Source organism: Rattus norvegicus, chromosome 5, assembly GCF_036323735.1.
Source record: "Rattus norvegicus strain BN/NHsdMcwi chromosome 5, GRCr8, whole genome shotgun sequence".
Taxonomy (NCBI): domain Eukaryota; kingdom Metazoa; phylum Chordata; class Mammalia; order Rodentia; family Muridae; genus Rattus; species Rattus norvegicus.
The window spans coordinates 79,159,248-79,178,466 of record NC_086023.1 but is presented as its reverse complement, the minus strand read 5'-3'; the positions used below and the strand labels follow the sequence as shown (position 1 = coordinate 79,178,466).

Here is a 19,219-nt window from a genome sequence, read left to right as displayed (position 1 = left end):
CCTTTGCTCTTATAATCAGTAGTTTAGAGATTTTTATAGTCTCTGCCGCCCAGCTTTCCCAACTGGGAGCTAAGCCAAGTGCTACTTACCACTCTTAAGTCCTGAGTGCGCTCCTGCTCGTTTGAGCACTGCTCCTCCCCACCTCTTAAATTTGATTTTGAGACAAGCCATATAAGTTGCTGAAAGTGGCTTTGAAGTTTCATATTTTTGATTCATATTTTCGTTATTTCAAAATACCTTACAGTTTCCTTTTCTAGTTTTATTTTTAACCTATGGATTATTTAGTACTTTAAAAATTTTAATTTCTAAATACAGTCTATTCTTTTGTTACTATTTCTTTCTTTTTTTTTTTTTCGGAGCTGGGGACCGAACCCAGGGCCTTGGGCTTACTAGGCAAGTGCTCTACCGCTGAGCTAAATCCCCAACCCTATTCTTTTGTTACTATTTCTAATTCATTTCTTCTCTTTCTCTTCCTCCTTTCCCTCCTTTCTTCTTGCCTTGTCTTTTTTCCTTTCCATTGTTTAGCTCCAATAGCCTAGAGTATTGTCCTTTTGTTTCACTGTTCTGAGTGCAGGCCTTGTAGCATTGTGGCCTTCTTATTGCTTACTTGTTGACAGAAAAATAGTCTCAGTGGATTCCTTTGGGTGAAATTGAGACTTCTTTGACGAACTAATACAGGAATTAGCAAACTAGGGCTAAAGGGCTAACTACTCACTGTCATCTGTTTTTATATATCTTGTAAGCTAAAAGTTTTTATATTTGCAAATGTTAAAAATAAAAAAAATAAGGTTAGGGGGCTGGAGAGATGGCTCAGAGAGTAAGAGACTGGCTGCTCTTCCGGAGGTCCTGAGTTCAGTTCCCAGCAACCACATGGTGGTTCACAACCATCTGTAATGGGATCTGATGTCCTCTTCTGGTGTGTCTGAGGACAGCTGCAGTGTATTCATAAATAAAATAAATAAAAAAGAAAAAGAAAATGGCTTCTTTGGTAGACTCTTTAAAAAAATAAGGTTAGTATTTCATGACAGGTGAAAAATAGATGAATTCTAAGTCTTAGTGTCTGTGTTTTACTGGAATAGAGTGGCTCATTTCTGTGTTGTGTATGGTTACTTTTTGTTCACAGCAGTGTAGCTGACTAAATAGTTGGCTCAAGAATCTTATTGTCTAGCTCTTGACAGATAAGCTTACCGACTTGATACAGTATCTGTGGTATGCTGCCCCTCTTTGTACACATGAGATAAATGTTCTACCACTTAGTTATAACTGTGAGTCCAAAATGCCTGCTTCTGTAAATGTTTATTCCTAGCTGTATGTCTGGTCTCCATTCAGTGTTCTGTTAGCACAGTTTACTGGTCTATCACTTCTTTCCTCCTGTCATATTTTTATGTATTTAGTTTTAGTAAACTAAGAGGGATTTTTTTTTTTTTTTTTTTTTACAGTATAGACTAGAGTTTATTCAGGGCAGGGGGGGGGTGTTGAGAGTGTAGTAGAGACAGAAAAAGGCAGAGAGTAGAGTAGAGACAGGCCATGAGCATGTAGAGAGAGGTGGGGAGGGAATGGGGAGAGAGGGGGGAAGGGGTGAGAGGACAGAGCAAAAGAGCAGAAGCCTAAGAGGGATTTATTAAAAATTTAAATTATACTATAAATTTTTTTCTTTCATTGGTATCGTTTTCTTTGGATTGCAACTTTATTTTTTCATTCTAAGTGTTTCACCAAGAGATCTCGTGTGTGTGTGTGTGTGTGTGTGTGTGTGTGTGTGTGTGTGAGAGAGAGAGAGAGAGAGAGAGAGAGAGAGAGAGAGAGAACATGGATGTGCCTCTGTGTGACAGCTTATGTCTCCATCAATTTCTCTATCTTGTGTGTATGTGGTATGTGTGCTCTCATGTTCATGAGTTTATGTGTGGAGGTCAGAGGTTAATATATGTTGGGTTTCTTTCCACAATTGCTTTCTACCTTATTTTTAAGTTTTTTTTTTTCCTTCGGAGCTGGGGACCGAACCCAAGGCCTTGCGCTTGCTAGGCAAGCGCTCTACCTCTGAGCTAAATCCCCAACCCTATTTTTAAGTTTTTATTTATTTTGTGTGCATGCATATGCTGTGCATGGGCACTCATGCACTCACACATGTAGAGGTTAGAGGATAACTTTCTGGAGTTGTTTCTCACTTTAACCTTTCTGTGGGTTCTGGGGCTAAAATGCAAGTTGCCAGGCTTATGAGGCCCGCACCTTTACCAGCTGAGCCGTCTCTCCAGCCCCACCTTGGCAGACTCTATCACCAAACCTGGAAATCACTAACTGTGCTATTGTGACTGTCTGGCCAGGAAGCCCCAGGGATCCTTCAGTCTACCTCCTCAACACTTGGATTACAGGAACTGCACTAGGCCCTTTCTGTTGGTGTTGGGGATTCAAACTCAGGGTTTTCAGGACTGCACCACACACACTCTACCAACTGAACCATCTCCTCATTGCTTCGTTTTTCTTTGTTTTCTTAAGAAATCGTTATTTTATGTGTTTTGTTTGCAGGGGTCTGGGTGTTTATAGAGGCTAGATCCTCTAGAACTGGAGTTACTCAGGGTTGTGAGCTGCCATGTGGGTTCTGGGGCTCACAAGCAGGTCTTCTGGAAGAGCAGTTAAGTGAAGCCATGTCTCCAGTCCCTACTTTGGTCTTTCTTGAATCACTGTTGGCTGTTTTTCTCTCTTGACTTGAGTGACTTTTCTAAAGGAGCCAGTGTGTGCTTGTATGACAGGCCTTACAGGCTCTGTAGAGATGAGGGTATTTTTCAGCAAGAATATTTTATTTTAAAGGCTTCCTTCAAACCTCCTTTCACTGAGACTCTTGGTTCTTTGACCTCAGTCTGTAGCCATCAGTCTGTGTCATCCTCACATACAGTGCTTCAAGCTCGCCTGCTTCTGCTTAATGTTTTCTTTTAGTAGCTTTTTGTTTCCCTTTTCTTTTTTGAGACAAAGAGGTTTCTGTGTGCAGCCCTGGCCATCCTGGAACTTGCTTTGTAGACCAGGCTGGCCTCAAATGTAGAGATTCTGCCTCCTGAGTGTTGGAATTAAAGGTATGTGTCATTGCCTGCTCTCTTTTAGTATCTTAATTTCTGGAACACATACATCCCTCTAGCTTTTGTAAATATCTAGAAGTTAAATTTGGACATGAGAGTAAGTAAGCCATTTATCTTAATTTCATGCTGTAGACCAAAGACCCATTGGTTAGCTAGTACCATGAGTATGAAAGATGTCACCTAGATAAGTTATTCATGAAACTTCCAAATTCTGTAGGTGAAGACATGATTTTAAAGCTTCTGGAGAGAAAGAAGTGAGTTTTAAGTAAATGAAGGTTTGATTTGACTGAAGGTTAGACTGGAAACTTAGCAGGCCCACTACTGCTCAATGAAAACAGGAACACTATAATTTTCTTGAGAAAATAATTTTAACCCAGCACTGTGGTCAGATGACCTTTTGCATAGGTAGATTCTCACATATGCATGGACCTAGAAACCTTACCTTTTTTTTTTTTTTAGTTATTTAGGGATACACTTAAGCAAAATGAAAAAGTAAACTAAGAACTTGGGGGAAAGGTTTTTTTTTTTTTTTCTTTTTTTTTTTCGGAGCTGGGGACCGAACCCAGGGCCTTTCATTTGCTAGGCAAGCGCTCTACCACTGAGCCAAATCCCCAACCCCGGGGGAAAGGTTTTAAAAAAGCATGGAGCCATCCCAGAAAAGCAGTGAAAAGACTTTGCTAGGTGGTTGTCTAGAATGGTTAGAAAGCTCTAATTCTAGATTTGAGCAAGGATATCTTGGTGGGATGAATAATCACATCATGGAAAGCTTGACATAAAAGTTGGTATAGGACGGGGCTGGGGATTTAGCTCAGTGGTAGAACGCTTACCTAGGAAGCGCAAGGCCCTGGGTTCGGTCCCCAGGTCCGAAAAAAAGAACCAAAAAAAAAAAAAAAAAAAAGTTGGTATAGGACAAGAGTATAAGCAAAACCAAAACTAAGGTCATTAAAGATGCCATGGAAATCTAAACAGGGTAAGGAAATTATGGTTAACAGACCAAATTAGACTGACTTGGTGTTATGAAATTAAATAGGACTGTAATAATGGATTTGATCTTAAATCTAGGAACAGGCACCCAACCCAAGAACTGCCACTACTGTAGCAGCTGTTTAAACAGTGGTGCACACAGCAAAGTGCTTTGTCGCCTTTGGGGGGCTGCGCAGTGTTCTGCGGGAAAAGAAAAAAAAATCTAGGAACAATTTTTGTCTTCAAGTAACACTGGACCGTAGAATAGAAAATGAACTGTATCAGGAATGATTTCTTAATAATAATAATAATTACATAATTTAAAAAGTGCTGTTTCTTGATTTTCAACTTTGAGTCAGCCTTTAGTCACCACAGGAATGGACAGAGCCTGCAATTGCAGGGTAGAATGTGACAATTATAATAATAAAAGAGGTAAATGAGTAGAAGAGGCAGGGAGATTACTACCTCTAATAGTTTTGTTTTTCACAGAGAGAATCAAGAGGTAATGCTGAGTTGACAAATAAACAATAAAGATACACTATTCAAGTTCAAAGGTGGCCAGGTGTGGTAGTGCATGCACACTTGTTATCTCAGAACTCTAGGGGCAGAGGCTGAGGCAGAGGCAGGATTGCTAATGTCTTCAGGTTTTATTGCTGTAAAGAGACACCATGATCAAGGCAACTCTCTCTTTCTCTCTCTTTTTAAAAATTTGTTTATTTTATATGTGTGAGTACACTGTAGCTGTTTTCAGACACACTAGAAGAGAGCATTGGGTCCTATTACAGATGGTTGTGAGCCACCATGTGGTTGCTGGGGATTAAACTCAGGACCTCTGGAAGAGTAATCAGTGGTCTTAACTGCTGAGCCATCTCTCCAGCCCCCAAGACAACTCTTATAAAGGGAAACATTTAGTTGGGGATGACTTACAGTTTCAGAGGTTCAGTCCATGATCATTATGGTGGGAAGCAGGGCAGCATGCAGGCAGACTTGGTGCTGGAGTTCTAAATCATTTTTAGAAGGCAGCAGAAGTGGACAGTATCACATTGGCCAGACTTGAGCATGTATATGAGACCTCAAAGATCTGCCTCCACTGTGACTCACTTCCTCTAACAAGGCCACACCTCCTCCAATAAAGCCACGCCTCCTATTACTGCCACTTCTCATGGGCCAAGCATATTCAAACTACCACAACCAGTTTGAGAATTAACACCCTGTATAGAAAGTTCCACAGCAAGATCTCATCGCGAAAAGTCTATTCCATGAATTACTTAAAGATTTCCCAAATGTTAGGAAAGTCATGGATATCCAGTTCTAATAGGCTCAAAGAATTCTATAGATTTGATCTTTCTTTAAAGATACTCTCTAGGACTTATAGTGAATCCATCAAAAGAAGTATATAAAGGGAATTCTAAAACTAGCAAGAAGAAAGATGTCAAGTTAGTTTGTGCATATAGCTTACTGGTAGAGCACTTGGCTGGCTTGCATAAAGTTCTGAGTTTGATATCAGTACCACAGGGGCAGGGGGAGCCAGAAAAATCCATAATGGGACGTTCTATTACATCTATTACAACAGATATCTCTGGAGAAACCATACAGGATAGAATCAAATGGATGATAGGATGTATTCAAAGTCTTGAGGAGCAATTGAGATTACTGTACCCACTAGAGCTACTCCTTAGAATTGAAGAAGACATACTTTCCAAAACAAGAAAAGCACAAGGGAATTTGCTACCACTAGATTAGCTGTAATACATGAAAATGTAAGAAAGTATGAAGCTCAAAAAAAAAAAAATCAATCTTTTATAGAAAACCAAAAAAAAAAAACCCAACCAAAGTATTTTATCAGAATAGAAAACCATGTTTTATTATTAATATCCTTGAATATAAGGGTTCAGTTCTTCAGTTAAAAGATATAAACTGAAAAAAGAAAAAAAAAGAGAGCATGTGGGACCAGTTTGTATACTGTCTATGAGAAACCCAGTTCATTAATGAAGGCACAAAAACTGAAAGTGAAAGGATCAAAGAAGATACTCTTCATAATTAGACACCAAAAGTAAGTAAACAGATTACACATTAAATTAAAAACTGAAAAGAGACAGGTCACTTTATAAAGATGAAGGGGTAGTTTAGCAAGCTAAATTTATAGTTATAAATATATATTTATGGACTGGAGAGATGGGATTAGGGGCACTGACTGCCTTTCCAGAGGTCCTGAGTTCAATCCCCAGCAACCACAGTGCCTCGCAACCATTTGCAAGGGATCCAATGCCCTCTTCTGATGTGTGTGAAGACAGCTATAGTGTACTCACATATATAAAATAAGCAAATAAATCTTTAAAAAAAATAGGTGTTTATTTAATTCTGGAGCTACTCCTTTATATAAAGCAGACATTATTAGTTATAAAAGAGTAGATTCTAGCACTTAGAAGGCAAAGGTTGGCCGATCTCTTGAGTTCAAGGCCAGCCTAGTCTACAGAGTGAGTTCTAGGACAGTCAGGGCTATGCCATGAAACCCTAGTCCCTTGGAAAACTTACATGTCTAAAAATATTTATATTGTGATTCTTAACAGCAAAACTACAGTTATGAAATAGCAAGGAAAGTAATTTTATGAGGAAATTAATTAAATGAGGAACTATATTAAAAAGTTTGCAGCATTGGGAAGGTTGAGAACCACTGCACTCAATTATTTAAGGACGTTTTGCGGTATGTGTGTGGGTGTGGATGTGGGTGTGTGTGGTTTTAAACATTTGAGTACATGAAAAAAGTTAGAAGTTCTGTGAAGGAAGCTGTAAAGGAGAGCAGTCAGCAGGGTTAGACCAGGGCTAAGTGTGTAAAAGCTCAGTACAGCAGGGGACAAGATCCAGGACCCTGGCTAGAGATGGCAAAGGTGAAATGCAGTTAGACACGTCTTCTGGCACTTAATGATAACACATGTCATCTGGTAACACTACATAATAACACTTTATTTCTGTTTATGGAGCAGATTACTAAGAACAGGACAAACGAATTTTTTTCTGGAAAGTTTCACAAAAGGTTGTTAATCCATCTGCTAGAAATTTTGTTTTGATTGAAGATAGTACTTGGGTATTTACTTCAATATTTCAAGAGTATGTTCATTTAAAGAAAGAATCCTAGAGACTTTTTTGATAGTTTCCCTTATCTTGATAGATAAATGAAATGATAACTTATTCTAGAATTTCATGTGCATGTCATATCTGGTTTGAATTTAGATTTTTGGTTTAGTTTCAAAATCCTAAAATTTACTTCAGTGGCTCAGTTGACAGATTTTCTTTTAATCACATTAATTTCTTCCTTTAATTGCATGCAAATAAAACCAGTTCCCACCAAATTTGATAATGAAACATTTGTACATAGTTTGAAACATTTGAAACATAGTATTCCTTTGCTTTGTTGGCCTTGTATATTTAGTTTTTCAGTCAGGGAGCTTCAGTAATTGATGCTTGAAGCAATGAAGCTGATTTATGTGTTGACATCATCAGAAAGCTAACAAGTCCACAGGAAATTGCTGGACTTATGTAAACTGACCATGTGTTTCTAAGGAGACTGTTGATGCAGTCTTAACCTCCCCTTCACACCTGCCACACGATGGCTCATTTTTCATTCTGTTAAGACCTTCTTGGCAATACTGTTAATTGTTTACCCACGATGCACTCTTTTTCCCCCCTGCTAAACATTTTTTGTTGTCTTTGAGGAGAGAACTGACTCCTTGCACACATACGTCATATAAAGTAGTAATAATAAACCTAGTACAAGAGTGTATCCTTTGTGATTAACCTCTTAATATTTGAGATTACCTTGTTCTGTGGGATAGTAGTTGATGTTTTTAATAAACAGTCGCATGGTTTATAAAGATTTATTCTGTAATTGATTCCACTTGGTTGTTTCAGCTGCTCTAGTATGAATAGTATTGTGGGAATATCCCTGTCTAATCGTGTGTAAGTAAGCATATCCTAGGTGTGTGCATAGTGGTAGGTCACAGGGGTCCTTTATATATGTTCACATGTTTGGCTTTCATAGGTTGAATAGTGTTATAAGTTGTCCCATTAAATCACATCCAGCTAAGTCCTGTTTAATTCCAAGAGCTTTGTTGCTCTGCCTTAACCAATGCTCCATTTTGCTACCTTTCTTCACATGGTATTCTGTTAGAGTCTTAACTTACATGTCCCTGAGTAGCCAGTAAGAGTAAACATGTTTTCCTATGTTGATTATACATAATGTTAGAAAGATGTTTTCTTGTTTGTTTACAATGTGTATGTACTTAATTCCTGTGCTGGAAAAATTGGGCTGTTAAAGACTTCCTCTTGTGTGAGAAATTTCCTTGTTATAGAGTGGAAGTGAAGAAAATAAAACCAAAAAAACAGCTATTGTATGTTTGGGTTAAGTGCTGTTGTGTTCATATTCCAGAGGTCAGAACCTATCTATCACAAAGCCATGCTCAGTGTCAGTGAGGCAGGAAACTGTTCTCGCAAGCCAGGCCTTGCAAGTCATGGGGGTCCTATGGATGAAGGTCCTTTCATAGGAAAGGACAAAGTACAGGTGCTAGACAGTGGTCACATGATCTACTGCGCTTGGTGAGGTGTTGATCATTGTCTTTCATTTGTATCTTAGCTTATTCTCATTTTTTGTCTTTTGTTCATATATATATGTATATTAAAGTTTAAAAAAGGTTTTTAAGGTTATAAATGCTTTATTATACATACAAACATATTTTCTTTCACTTGGTCGTTTACTCAGAATACAAAACTTAACGTTCAAGTATGTATTTGTATTTTTTTCTTTGCATTTATGTTTTCTGTTGTTGTTGGTTGTTTGAGACAGTTTCACTGTGTACCTTGGGGTGGTCTGGAACTTCTGGTTCTCCTTCCTCAGCCTCAGTGCTGGGTTACAGGCATGCACCTAGTTAATTTTTGTTTCTCGTGTAATGTTGTACTCCATAATCACTGAGTTATATTTTGTTATCTTCTGGAGTTTTCATCAGTTTTCTTTTTACCTTTTAGTCTGTAGGCTAACATATTTTTAACATTTAAGCATGATCATTTTTAGAGTATTCTGTGAAAGAGTTGCTCAGATGGTAAGAATTTTAGAACTGTCTCAACAGGCTGGGCCTAGCTACTAGTCCTAATTGTGTGTGTCAAAGAAATGAGTAATTGTGAAAATCAGAGAAAGGAAATTTAATTAACATGCACCAGGAAGAGAAACATAAAGAGAGACCCCCTGTCTGTATCCATTTTTGTTGCACTAAAATAGGTTAGGTAGAAGAAGCGTGGCGGGGGGTGGGAGGGAGGCATGTGCAGCTAAGCACTGCTGATCTAGGTGTAGTCTGTCTGTTCATTGTTTCTTTTCTGCTTCTGCATGGTGGTCAGGAGTTCTTATTACTCTACGGGACAAGCTGCTTCTCAGATTAATCATGCTCTAGAGTGCTGCCTTTCCATTATGGACAGCTACCCTCATTTGGGTAATAGTTTGTTGTGTGAGAAGGGTATGTTGTTTCTGGATGCCTAGGTGACTGCAAGTTTATGGCATTGGAGACCTTTCAACATGTCGTGGGGATCTAGAATAGGACATTATAAAAGGCTGACAATAGGTGCCTCAGGTGCTCTTATATTTGTTCCTTGCTCCTTGAAGTGAAATAAAGAGGTAGTTAGATATTACCTTTTTCCTGGGTGGTGATAGCATGCCTAGGTGCAGAATTAAGGAGTATAGTTGCAAAGTGAGAGGAGAGATACCAGGATTTTTTATCCTGCTTTTAGTTGCCTTGTGGGCCCAAGTGAAGAGTTGGTGGGGTTTGTTTGTTTGTTTGTTTTGTTGTTTTATTTTTTGGTCTGTGGGGTTTTTTGTTTTGTTTTGTTTTTTGGCAAAGGCAGGTTTTTAGACCCTTTTACCAAAGCGGCTGTATTTTGACATGAAACACTGATACTAAAAGACAGATATATGTAGAGGATATATCTATTAGCAAATAAATACATTTTAACCAAATTTCTTATTTTAAAGCCATGTTGGCCACACTAGAACGAATGAATGAATATATATTAGAATATATATTAATATTTTTTCCCCAAGGCAAGATTTCTCTGTATAGCCCTACCTGTCCTTGAACTACCTCCATATACCAGGCTAACCCTGAACTCAGAGATCTGTCTGCCTGACTGCATCCCAAGTGCTAGGATTAAAGGCCTGTGACACTATCACCTGACAAATTACTACCATATTTAAACTTCAAAACCTTAACTTTATCTGCAGGTAGATAGTAAGCTACAAAGTTTGTTCATTATCAGATCAGAAGCACAGTAATACCTTTATATCAGAAATTAGGAATTTCTGTGCTTTAACGATCCTGGTCTTGAGCCAAGTTGGAACTTGAAAAATTTTTTTCATCCTGCTTAGTTAATTCCTTTGTTTTGGGAGGGTGTCTTTGTTAAACTTGAGTTTAACAAAGGATAGCCAAGGATAGTGATTTCTGGATGCTTAAGACATTTTTGTTTAAATAATTGTTTTTGTAGTAATGTAGAGACACTTTGGAGATTAGTCCTTCCACAGGAGCCAAAATGTTTGTAGCTAGGGGCTGGAGAGCTGCTTTTGTAGTTTCATTCCCAGCACCCACAGTGGGCAGCTCACAACAGCCTGTAACTCTGATTCCAGGGGATCTAACGCCTCCTTCAGACCTCCATGGGCCCCCCAACCCCAACAACATACATTTATACCAGGAAACACTTAAGTTTGGAATGAAAATAAAATATTTGTGGTAGTATTATTCTAAAATTTATATAGTTATTTGAAGATTAAGTTTTATTACCTAATGAACCAAAATACTTATTTTTTAAAAAAATTCATCAGGATGAACAAAATTGACCGATTTGAAGTGGATTGGTTTTGCCTTCTATTTCATATTTATTATCCTTTTATAACCTTGGTTAACTATATTAGGATTATAATAAAAAGGCTTATCTGATACATTTTATTGTTGAGTATTCAGATGTTCAATAGGACAGAACTCTTGCTTGAATAGGTCTGATGTCTCATCCGGTACCTGAACTCAGATCACCACTCAGTTTGGCTATATATAACAAGACTCTTAGAAAAGCCAAGGTCTGAGGCTGGAGCTGAGTCATGTTTGCCAAGCATGGTAAAACCCCCAGCACCAGGAGACAAACACTTCTCTCTTACTTTAAATAAATAAATTTCTAAAAGCATATTTGCTTTTAAAACCAAAGATAGTTTATGGAAACTAATAATTATAAAAAGTTTGACCAATTTAGATATGAATTGTGTCCTTGTAGTTCTATTTTTAGAAATTAGTTTTGAGGGGCTGGAGAGATGGCTCAGCAGTTAAGAGCACCCGACTGCTCTTCCAGAGGTCATGAGTTCAATTCCCAGCAACCACATGGTGGCTCACAACCATCTGTAAAGAGATCTGATGCCCTCTTCTGGTGTATCTGAAGACAGCTACAGTGTACTTATATATAATAAATAAAATAAATCTTAAAAAAAAAAAAAGAAATTAGTTTTGAAAGTAAAGATTCTTAGAATGTTAAATAAAGTATTTGCATGTAAGTCAAAACTGTCAGCATGTAGTCTCCTAAACACACTTTAGTATTTCAAACACTGAACAATTGGAATTGTCAGAGGCATTTGCAAAATTATGCCCCCAGTGTTTTGCCTTTTTTAAAATATAACAACTGTATTGATAGGCATCTGCTGTAGTTGTTTTTTTTACCACACAGTTGGCTCCCAATCTTCTTAAATATCCTTATACTTAAATAAAATAATACTTTTGGTTAATTTAATAGTAAATATAAGCCGTTATTTTAAAACTTTGTTAATTGAGTACTAATTTTACTTTTCAGCGGGGATCTGATGAGCTTCTTCCTTCTGGTGTCATTAACGGACCTTCTACCATGAACAATTCTACTTCTGCAGGTGTGTATGGTAAGTTTTAACACCCTGTCTTGTGTTTTCTTTCTGTGAGCTTTTTTTTTTTTCATTGTTCTTATGTGCCACTGTTTACAGTAAAAATTTGTGAATTTTACTCAATAAGAGAAGTGGAAAGAGTCAGCTAAGGAAAAAACATAGTATTGAAGAAATTTAGGAATGAGTCCACCATTTTGTACATCTACCCCAAAATAATTAATTGGGAAGATTTTGTAGGCAGAGAATTTGTTAATATAAACATGTAAACAGTGATATGGGAATTGAGACTAAAGCCAACTTTGTAAAGTTGAGTTCACATTAGGATCCCTGGAGAAAAGCTGGGGAGATGCATGTAGTTCAGTTGGTAGTGCTTGCTATGAGAGCATGAGGGCCTGGTTTTGAACGCCCATGACTGTTTAATGTCCATGTCTGTCACGCAGTGTTAGGGTGTGAGGGGAAAAGAAGAGAGAATCCTTGGAGCTTGATGGCCAGCTAGTCTAGCCAAAACAAGGAGCTCTAGGTTTAGTGAGAGACCCTGTCTCAGAAATTAAGGTGAAGAGTGATAGAGGAAGACACCCAAATCTATTTCTGGCCTCTATAAGGATGCAGTACATAGGTAGTCTTATGCACATACATACCAGGAAGCAGAGAAAGATGGATGCTAGTACTTATTACCTTTCTTTCCCTTTTTATTCCTTCTAGAAGTCTCCATCATGGAAAGATAGTGCCCACGTTTAGGGTGGGTCTTCCCACTTAAGTAAAGCCTCTTTGGAAAGCCTTTCTAGACTACACCCAAGGGTTTATCTCCGGATGAGTCTGTCTTGAAGTGTCTTGAAGTTGACAATCAAGATTAACCAGCACACTTAGAATAACTTGGAAGCACTTGAAATATACAAACTCACCCCTGAAGTTTCTGTGTGGAGGAGATGTTTGCCTTTGTTTTAGAGCTCTTAGGTCATGCATCAGACATACAGATAGGCTTGAGCACCACCGCTAGTCAAATTTTCATTCTCCTTCTCAGGAGAGATCCAATTCCACGGAGCTGTTGCCTCCTGGGATTTCAGTTAAAGGTCTGACCAGCGCATCTGTCTTGCTTGGTTCTAGCTTCTCTTACATATTTTGTCATTTCTTTCTCCTTAAAAAATGTGCTATTTTGGATAATTAGAGTGTTTTTTGTTCACTTACTTTGCCTTCTCCAACTTGCTGTGCAAGCATGAGGGCCTGATAGATCATCAGTACCCATGTAAGGCTGGTTCCCACATGTGTCTAACTCCAGTGTAGGAGTGTGAGGGGCAAGAACAGAGAATGCTGGGGTGTCATTGGCTATTCTAATTTGAAGTGTATAGTTTTCATTTTTCTTTTATTTATGTCTCTTTTATTTTTATTTTTTATTTTTTGCCAAGGTGTGAGGTGTGTTGCTAGGAATCTAATCCAGTCCTTGGAAATGTTAGACAGAGCCTACCCAACTAGACTTGTTTGCTTCATGCATCTCTTAATGTTTCTTTTAGATTGTCCTAGATTCTCAGAGCTCTATGTCCTGAAGGGTGTGTGTGTGTGTGTCCTTATGATTTCCACTTGGTAATAAACTTTTCTTTCATTGTTTTGGGAAGTGGACCTGAGACCTCACATGTATTAAGATGAAGTTGTATCTCTACAACCAAAGAAACCTTTAAAATATAACTTCATTTCTTTGTAATAATCCAAACCCAGGTTTGTCTGAACTTGTGATATTTCTGCCTCTGCCTTCAGAATGTTTCTGATGTTACAGGCATTCACCACTGCAACAATGTGAGTGTGGCTCACAACTGCCTGTAGCACCATCTTCAAAGAGTTTTAACGTTCTTTTTTGGTCTCCATGGGCATCCATATACATGTGGCATACACACACACACACACACACACACACACACACACACACGTCATAAGCGTAGACTTTGGTGCTTTCTTAAGATACACAAACTTTTTTTGTTTTTTGTTTTGTTTTGAGACAAGGTTTCTTTGTATAGCCCTGGCTGCTTAGAAATCAATCTGTAGACCAGGCTGGTCTTGAACTCATAGAGATTTGCTTGCCTCTTCCTCCTGAGGGCTGGGATTAAAGGTGTATGCCACCACTGCTTGAGAAGACACAAACATTTTAATAAAGTCCTACCGTACACCAAAGTGAAAGCCATGAATACTGACTTGCTGAGTGATCTTTTTTCCTTTAGTAGAATCAGAAAATTTTTGTAGGTAATCTGAATATCAATTATAAAAATACTTTAAGTCTGAGAAACTACTTTGTATTGCTAGAAATATTTTTGTTTGAAAACAGGAATTAGGGGTTGGGGATTTAGCTCAGTGGTAGAGCGCTTGCCTAGGAAGCGCAAGGCCCTGGGTTCGATCCCCAGCTCCGAAAAAAAAAAAAAAAAAAAAAAAAGAAAACAGGAATTAGTTTGTATCAATCCTGTGCAACTACGTGGCTGACTCATAAACTTTTTGCCATGTATGGACTAATGATGCATAGCTGTAAATTTACCAAAAGACAGAAGAGAACTGAGAGAGATTATTACACACTCTGTGATGGATCTGCAGCAGGTAGCTTCTGCCACTGAGGGGACAGAGCCTTTTGTATCTGTAGAGGGACAGTGTACTCAGTCAACTTCATAGATCATTTTTGTGTGGTCTAAAGCTGAGGCAAAAGCCAAATCTGAAAGGACAGACTAACTTTATGCCATCTTGTTAACTATTAAGCTTTACAGCACTGGTTGTTTCGAGACGAATCTTTGGGGGTAAGGTGCCTTGGGTCATTGGGACTTTGTCTTGGAATGTTAGCGTATGTAATATCTAGATAAGGCTCTGCAGTTGAATGTTGAGTGTCAGAGTGCACAAACTTTAACATTTGTCTTGGACCTTTTTATCTCTGTGCTTTTTAGTAAGAACAGTGTTCTTACTCTGAGTATGTGGCACCTATATTTATAGCTTAGTAGTACCTCAAAATGTTACCTTAGCCAGGACTCAGGAAACCTAAGCAGGAGGATTTCAAATTCAGTGACAGCAAGTTCTAGGCCAGCCCTCACTACAAAATTCTGTCTTACCTTAAAATGATGATAGCAGTTTCTACCTTTAATGTTGAACTTTAAAAAAAAAAAAAAAAAAAAAAAAAGGGCTGGAGAGATGGCTCAGCGGTTAAGAGCACCCAACTGCTCTTCCAGAGGTCCTGAGTTCAATTCCCAGCAACCACATGGTGGCTTACAACCATCTGTAAAGAGATCCGATGCCCTCTTCTGGTGTGTCTGAAGACAGCTACAGTGTACTTACATATAATAAATGAGTAAATCTTTAAAAAAAAAAAAAAAAAGATTTATTTATTTATTTCATGTATGTGAGTACACCAGACACCAGAAGAGGGCATCAGATCCCATCACAGTTGGTTGTGAGCCACCATGTTGTTGCTGGGAATTGAATCAGGACCTCTGGAAGAGCAGCCAGTGCTCTTAACTGTTGAGCCATCTCTTCAGCCTAATGTTGAACTTTTTTAAGTGAATTTAAACATATTAGATAGAATTGCTCCTGTAACATTCAGTTGGGATCTACTAGAGGGATTCAGAAGCATGTCAGTACCATGTAATAATTGATTTTCTGAAGTTAGCAAATGATGACAACATTGAACTGATAGAGCCTGCTAAATAGAGTTGTTGTCTCATGGATTATGTCTCTCTCTATAGCATGCGGTATTAATTAAGGAAAGCTGTGAGTTGATTTATTGCAAGCTTTTAAACAAAATAGTGATAAAGTTGTATTTCACATGTGCCTTGTCAACGATTCCCACATTTTCAGCTGTTGGCCTGGCCACCAAGTGGTCCCACATGATGGTGCATTCCTTTAGTCCTAGCACGGGGAAGAGGAGGCAGAAGGATCAGAACTTCAGGATCATCCTTGGCTATATTTTTAAAAAGTGGAAAGGAAAAAAAAATTGTGTGTGTGTGTGTGTGTGTGTGTGTGTGTGTGTGTGTGAGAGAGAGAGAGAGAGAGAGAGAGAGAGAGAGGTGGGGGGGAGGGGAAGTATAGGCAATAGGTTAATTTTACTTATTCATATCCTATATCCTATTGTACCTGCTACTTTTAAATCAAAAGGTCTGTATGTTGTCCATGAGGGATTTCATAAAGAGCGTCAGTCTCTCATGATTAACTTTCAGATTTAACTGTTCTACCTAAATAGGAAGATGAGACTAGCAGAAAACTTAACACTAAGGAATTAAATCTACCGAATCCCATTCTTGCTTATTTTGGTACAACTATTAATAATATAGTTATAGATATATTTAAAATGAAGATTTTATGTTGCGTAAGGACACTGGAACACTGGTGCCAAGTTGTGACTCCCTAGGCAATGTGGGACCTATGGTTATTCTCTGTGTATATTGTTATTTTAAAATCTCATGTATGACGGGTTACCTGAGATGCTGGGGGTAGGGGTAAAAGGCACTTGCTACCACACCTTGTGACTTGAGTGTGATCACCAGGCAGTTCCTACATGGCGGATGGAGAGAACTGACTCCTGTTGTCCTTTGACTTTCACACATCTGCTGTGACACACATGTCTACATAAAATCAATAAATAAAATGTAATAAAAAAATCCTTTCTTGTAGGTACATATTCTGTGAGAGCTTTAAATTATGAAGCTTATTCTAAAATAAAGAATATCCCTTCCTATGATCTTTACCTAAAATAGACTTAAAGATATTTTGACTCAACTTAGATTATTTTGTTTTTGTATTATGCTGCTTTCACTAGTGTGTGTGCTCGTGCACTCTTGTGCACAGGGCAATGTTTTTTATATCTGGGAACTTGAACATGGATCTGCAGTGTTAAGGCTTTTTTAAAAAATGTCTCTGGTAACTATGATTACATTTCAACACTTTATAACTCCTATTCTCCTTTTAAATATAGTTGTATAAACTAATGGCAGGGACTGATAGTATTCTGTTTGTTTAAAAGAACTGATTTTTATTTCAGCCCATTGTTACTCAGATTTACCTTTTAAAAGTCTTCCTTTTAGGGGTTGGGGATTTAGCTCAGTGGTAGAGCGCTTGGTCCTGGGTTCGGTCCCCAGCTCTGAAAAAGAAAAAAAAAAAAGTCTTCCTTTTAGCTCTATGTGGCCTTGACTAATAAGTACAAGTGTTTTATGGGGCCTGTGGGTCATCTCTGTATACTGTTTGTCTTTTCTCATTCTGCTTGGAAAACGTCTATCTTTCATCTCCGATTGTAAAGATGATGGTTACCTTTTAGCAAGAGAGACAGCCTAGAGCCTAAGTCACTCGTGGTTTTTTATCTTGCTATTACAAACATATAATATTCAATGTTGCTTAACTTCACAAGCATAATGCTAAATGTTATATATTTAACATATCAGTATATGTTATATATTGGCTCATTTATACAATGTTTAATGATACAAATATTGTGAATCTATGTTGTGAAAAATCAATATGATTGGAAGATAAATGTAGATGGAAAGAGAAAAAACCGCATATGCATAAAGGACGTGTGTTTCTGTGTGAGTGAATGTGTTGTGTATGGGTGTCTCAGGATACCAGTAGAGGTCAGTGGATTCCTTAGAACTGGGATTTTAGGTGGTCAGTCACCTGGTGTGGGTGCTGAAAACTGATTAGGGAAGAGTAGCAGGGAGAGGTCTTTGTTGCAGTATAATTAATAGAAAGGTTTCTTTTATCCCACACTAGAGCTGTCACCGCAGGGGCACATGGCATCTGTGAGATATTTTCATCTCAGTCAACAAAGTGTCTCACCTGCTCTGTACCATCCCATATCGTACTGCTGATGACCACTCTCTGAGCCTGGCAGCAATCTCTCTACCCATCTAATTCCCAAGGCAGGTTTCCACGCCAGACATACACATCCCAATTCTGTGGCAGGCTCAGTGTGTCCCGCCACCACATACTCTCTTGAACTCAATTAAATCGCCACATGAAAGAACACACAACACAATAACCTCCGATCCATTTGATAAGATATAATTGCCCATCTAAACAGCACAAAATCCTTTATACACCCATCCCTTAAAAATAGTCATGTGCAGAGAGAAATCTTAACATCTGTCTCTATGTTCTCTCAGCTGCTCTCCCCCTCACTCTGATCTCCCTAAAACTTTTCTCTCGCCAATGACATCCTTCCTTCTCGTCCAATGACAGGCTTCGTTCTATCCTGTACCTGCCTTCACCTGCATAATAACATCAACCTATAGGTCTTAACTGCTGGTCCATTATTCCCGCCCAGTATTCTACTTTTTTTTTTTCTTTTTTTTTTTCAGAGCTGGGGACCGAACCCAGGGCCTTGCACTTGCTAGGCAAGTGCTCTACCACTGAGCTAAATCCCCAACCCCCAGTATTCTACTTCTTGATTTGACTGCTGATTATGCAGCCTACTTATGAAACTATGATAATATTAATACTAAAGTCTATTCATGGCTATATTACAAAAAGAAAGTTATAGAGAAATACTTTGATACAGTTATGAGTCCTGACAAATTACACAAGATGAGCAAAATATGTACATGGTTGTGTGTGTGTGTGTGTGTGTGTGTGTGTGTGTGTACACGTACGTACATACTCTTAATGGTCATTCTAATGTCTGTTTTCCTTTCCTTTCAAAACAGAATTCCCAAATTATTACTAGATTGCCACACAAGAATAAAAAACCAATTTCCTTCTTCCACTTGAAAGTGGAAGATCAATGGTAAAAGAAAATTGACTGAGATGAAGTCCAGTTTTAACTTTCCTTAACCTCTGAGGATGGGAATGATGGTGATAGTGGTGGTTTGATTAAGAATGGCCTCCGTAGGCTGATTATTTGATTGCTTAGTCATCAGGGAGTGGCAGCACTTGAGAAGAGTTAGGAAATGTGACCTTGTTGGGATAGGTGTGGTCTTGTTGGAGGAAGTGTATCCCTGGGAAGGGTGGGAGTTGGGGTTCAAAAGCACAGTGTCACTCTGTCTTGGCCAGTGACCAGAATACAGCTTGCAAGACTTCTCCAGCACCATGGTGCTGCCATGCTCCCAGTCACGATGAGAGTGGACTGATAAACCTCTGAAACTGTAAGCAAGCCTACAATTAAATGTTTTCTTCTGTAAGAGTTGCCTTAATCATGGTGTCTCTTCACAGCACAATAGAACAGTGACTAAGAAGTGATGAAGTGCAATTTTATAACTTGAACCAGTCGTCATAAATTATAGAAGATCATATTATAAATCTGGTTCTTAATCAA

The 19,219-nt window shown here is 38.4% G+C and overlaps 1 protein-coding gene and 1 non-coding gene across 6 annotated transcripts in view; both read left to right on the top strand.

Moving 5' to 3' along the window:
* Ptbp3 (polypyrimidine tract binding protein 3) overlaps positions 1-19,219 on the top strand; it is an 86,158-nt gene that overhangs the window by 16,067 nt on the left and 50,872 nt on the right. For 4 of the 5 annotated variants that reach the window (XM_039110848.2, XM_006238206.5, NM_031346.2 and 1 more), the window contains 1 exon segment: positions 11,895-11,976. In XM_039110848.2, coding sequence (XP_038966776.1) covers positions 11,974-11,976 — 3 coding nt within the window. In that variant the 5' untranslated portion in view covers positions 11,895-11,973. 5 annotated transcript variants of the gene reach the window in all.
* On the top strand, positions 4,131-4,259 carry LOC120097581 (small nucleolar RNA SNORA68). Its single transcript, XR_005505345.1, has one exon. It is a non-coding gene; the product is annotated as a small nucleolar RNA SNORA68 (small nucleolar RNA).